At 43.6% G+C, this 3,586-nt stretch overlaps 1 protein-coding gene across 1 annotated transcript in view; it reads left to right on the top strand.

The window, feature by feature from the left end:
• The window catches only part of LOC139402461 (plastin-1-like), a 9,232-nt gene extending 6,611 nt beyond the window's left edge, over positions 1–2,621 (top strand). The window contains exons 11-16 of the mRNA XM_071146419.1: positions 110–188; positions 774–888; positions 1,289–1,422; positions 1,513–1,636; positions 1,762–1,886; positions 1,989–2,621. Coding sequence (XP_071002520.1) covers positions 110–188; positions 774–888; positions 1,289–1,422; positions 1,513–1,636; positions 1,762–1,886; positions 1,989–2,127 — 716 coding nt within the window. The 3' untranslated portion in view covers positions 2,128–2,621. The remainder of the gene's footprint in view (positions 1–109; positions 189–773; positions 889–1,288; positions 1,423–1,512; positions 1,637–1,761; positions 1,887–1,988) is intronic.
• Positions 2,622–3,586: the final 965 nt, after the last annotated feature.

Here is a 3,586-nt window from a genome sequence, read left to right as displayed (position 1 = left end):
ACAACATAGACACATCACTCTTAGACGATGAGCTACACACACACACACACACAAACACTCTTTCTCTCTCTCACAGCACACTGTAATATGTGTAATGTTGTCCTAACAGGAGAATCCAGAGAGGAGAAAACATTCAGGAACTGGATGAACTCTCTGGGAGTTGCTCCCTATGTCAACCACCTCTACTGGTACAGTAACCACACACACACACACACACACACACACACACACACACACACACACACACACACACACACACACACACACACACACACACACACACACACACACACACACACACACACAGAGAGAGAGAGAGTATGCATGTGTGTGTGTTGATGTTTGCATGTGTTGATTAGTGTGTGCGTGTTGATGTTTGCATGTGTTGATTGGTGTGTGTGTGTTGATGTTTGCATGTGTTGATTCGTGTGTGTGTGTGTGTGTTGATGTTTGCATGTGTTGATTGGTGTGTGTGTGTGTTGATGTTTGCATGTGTTGATTAGTGTGTGTGTTGATGTTTGCATGTGTTGATTGGTGTGTGTGTGTGTTGATGTTTGCATGTGTTGATTGGTGTGTGTGTGTTGATGTTTGCATGTGTTGATTGGTGTGTGTGTGTGTGTGTGTGTGTGTGTGTGTGTGTGTGTGTGTGTGTGTGTGTGTGTGTGTGTGTGTGTGTGTGTGTGTGTGTGTGTGTGTGTGTGTGTGTGTGTGTGTGTGTGTGTGTGTGTGTGTGTGTGTGTGTGTGTGTGTGTGTGTGTGTGTGTGTGTTGCAGTGACCTGTGTGATGCGGTGGTGATTCTCCAGTTGTATGAGAAAGTCAACGTCCCTGTAGAGTGGAAAAAAGTCAACAGACCTCCATACTCTGCACTGGGCAGTAACATGAAGAAGGTACACACACACATTTTAAATACTTTATTTGAATCCACCAATCAAATTGACAAAAAAAAGGATCCCAAACATTTCAAAGGTCGATGTATGAGTTGCACTACAGAAAGCACCTGCTTCTCCAAACAGCTAGGCTGCTGACAGCTGAAACAGACCAGTACCTAGCCAATTGCTTTGCCCTAGTTTTTGTCAGGCTTCTCAGCAAAGGCCTGCTCCACATAGTCGTCCAATGAGCAGCCCACTCCAAAACGAGCACCTACCCTGGCCTCCCCCACAACAACAATATCTGGCGTATTTGACACACACACACACATGCACACACACAGAGACTATTTTATCAATATATGGTTGATGAAAATGCAGAGGATTTCCAGGCATTGTGTTGGTGTGTCTGTGTGTGTAGTTGGAGAACTGTACCTATGCGGTGGAACTGGGTCGGAATAAAGCTCGATTCTCATTGGTGGGAATTGGAGGAGTGAATCTGAACGAGGGAAGTCCCATGCACACACTGGCTCTGGTCTGGCAGCTGATGAGGAGGTATGTACAGTACAAACACACACCTTTCCTTTTCACTTCGACATCTCTCTCACCTCTTACTATCCCTTTATCATCCCACACCCCCCTCAGGTACACTCTCCAGGTGTTGTCTGATCTAGGAGATGGGGAGAAGATTGGAGACCAGATCATAATCAACTGGGTCAACACTCAGCTCAAAGAGGGAGGCAAGGACTCACAGATCAGCAGCTTCAAGGTGGGTGTGTACGTGTGTGAGTGTGCAGTGCACGTTGTGTTCATGTGAACAGCTTTAATGTGTGTGTGTGCGTGAACAGTTCTAATTTGCATCTGTGTGTGTGTGTGTGTGTGTGTGTCCTGCAGGATAAGCTGATCAGTACTAGTCTCCCAGTGATAGACTTGTTAGACACCATCGCCCCCAAATCTATCAAAGAGGAGCTGGTGAAGAGAGGAGAGCTCAGCGATGCAGACAAGCTCAACAACGCCAAGTAAATAACCCCTGACCCGTAACCTCTGAACTCTAAATGACCTCGACCTCTAACCTCTTACTTCTGACTGACCTCTTTCCCTTCCCTTTTGTCTTCCTATAGGTACGCTATCACGGTATCCAGGAAGATTGGAGCCCGTGTCTACGCTCTGCCTGATGACCTGGTCGAGGTGAAACCCAAGATGGTTCTGACTGTGTTCGCATGCCTGATGGGGAGGGGCATGAAGAAAGCTGACGGCTGAACACACACACACTCAGACACACATACATACATACACTAACAGCCTGTCCCAATTTGCTCCTTACCCTTTACCCTCTTCCTGTCTCCTGCACATCTAGTCTGTGATTAGATCAGTGTATATAATCGGAGAATCAGAGCGCAGCTGATTGTTCATTAAACATTTATTTCATACTGATAGAAACCGAGCGGTTATGTGCCTAGTGTGCTCAAGGAGGCACTGATGGATCATTTTAATATCTCTAAATATGTTAATGTATTAATTCATTCTGCGTAAAAGAAACAACAGAATAGATTTATAAATCTATGTAGTGGAGGGGACATGAACCCTTTGGTTTCAATCACACACATACGCACACACGCACACATACACACACCTTACAGAATGAACAGTACAGACACACTACAGACCTGTAAATGGTGTGTTATTCTCTTGACTTAGTAAACTCAATCTACCCGAAGATAACAGACTGACATTTTGTTCATGCAAATTGTGTGTGTGTGGGAGGGGTGGTGCATTTTTGAATACTCAATCATAAACATGTATAATAAAACCCATTTAAGAAACACGTGTTTTTGACACCATTCATCCGGGACTGAGATAAATGGAAACCAAGGAAACAAAGGAGAACTGTGTGTTGGAATGAGGTCAGTTAGCCTTGTGTGATTTGATGCATGGTCCCAACTTTCATCTCAGTAACAATGCTGGGATGTGACTTAGTCCATTTCATTCACAGTTACATCTTCCCCTCTTGCCTCAACTCCCACATTTCAACTGGCAGTGATTATTACTGTACCACAGATACAGCTTTTTGGGGCTGAGCCTCAGAGGTGGAAACACAAATGGCAACATTTTGGAGCCAAACACTGGTGCTCAGCCTGATAATGGAAATAAACCACACGAGACCTACAAACTCTTAGAATATATACCACAAGAGACCTACAAGCTATTTGAATAAATACACAAGAGCTCTTAGAATATGAAGTACCAGTCAAAAGTTTGGACACACCTACTCATTCCAGGGTTTTTCTTTATTAATACTATTTTCTACATTGTAGAATAGTGAAGACATCAAAACTATGAAATAACACATATGCAAATATGTAGTAACCAAAAAGGTGTTAAACAAATCAAAATACATTTTGTATTTTAGATTCTTCAAAGTAGCCACCCTTTCTTTGCCTTGATGACATCTTTGCACACTCTTGGCATTCTCTCAACCAGCTTCACCTGGAATGCTTTTACAACAGTATTGAAAGAGTTCCCACATATGATGAGCAGTTTTTGGCTGCTTTTCCTTCACTCTGAAGTCCAACTCATCCCAAACCATCTCAATTGGGTTGAGGTTGGGTGATTGTGAAGGCCAGGTCATCTGATGCAGCACTCCATCACTATCCTTCTTCGTCAAATAGCCCTTACATAGCCTGAAGGTGTATTTGTCATTGTTAGTTTGAAAAACATA

Source organism: Oncorhynchus clarkii, unplaced genomic scaffold, assembly GCF_045791955.1.
Source record: "Oncorhynchus clarkii lewisi isolate Uvic-CL-2024 unplaced genomic scaffold, UVic_Ocla_1.0 unplaced_contig_1721_pilon_pilon, whole genome shotgun sequence".
In the NCBI taxonomy this organism is placed as follows: Eukaryota; Metazoa; Chordata; class Actinopteri; order Salmoniformes; family Salmonidae; genus Oncorhynchus; species Oncorhynchus clarkii.
The sequence above is the reverse complement of the archived record's forward strand: the minus strand, read 5'-3'. Positions and strand labels throughout refer to the sequence as shown.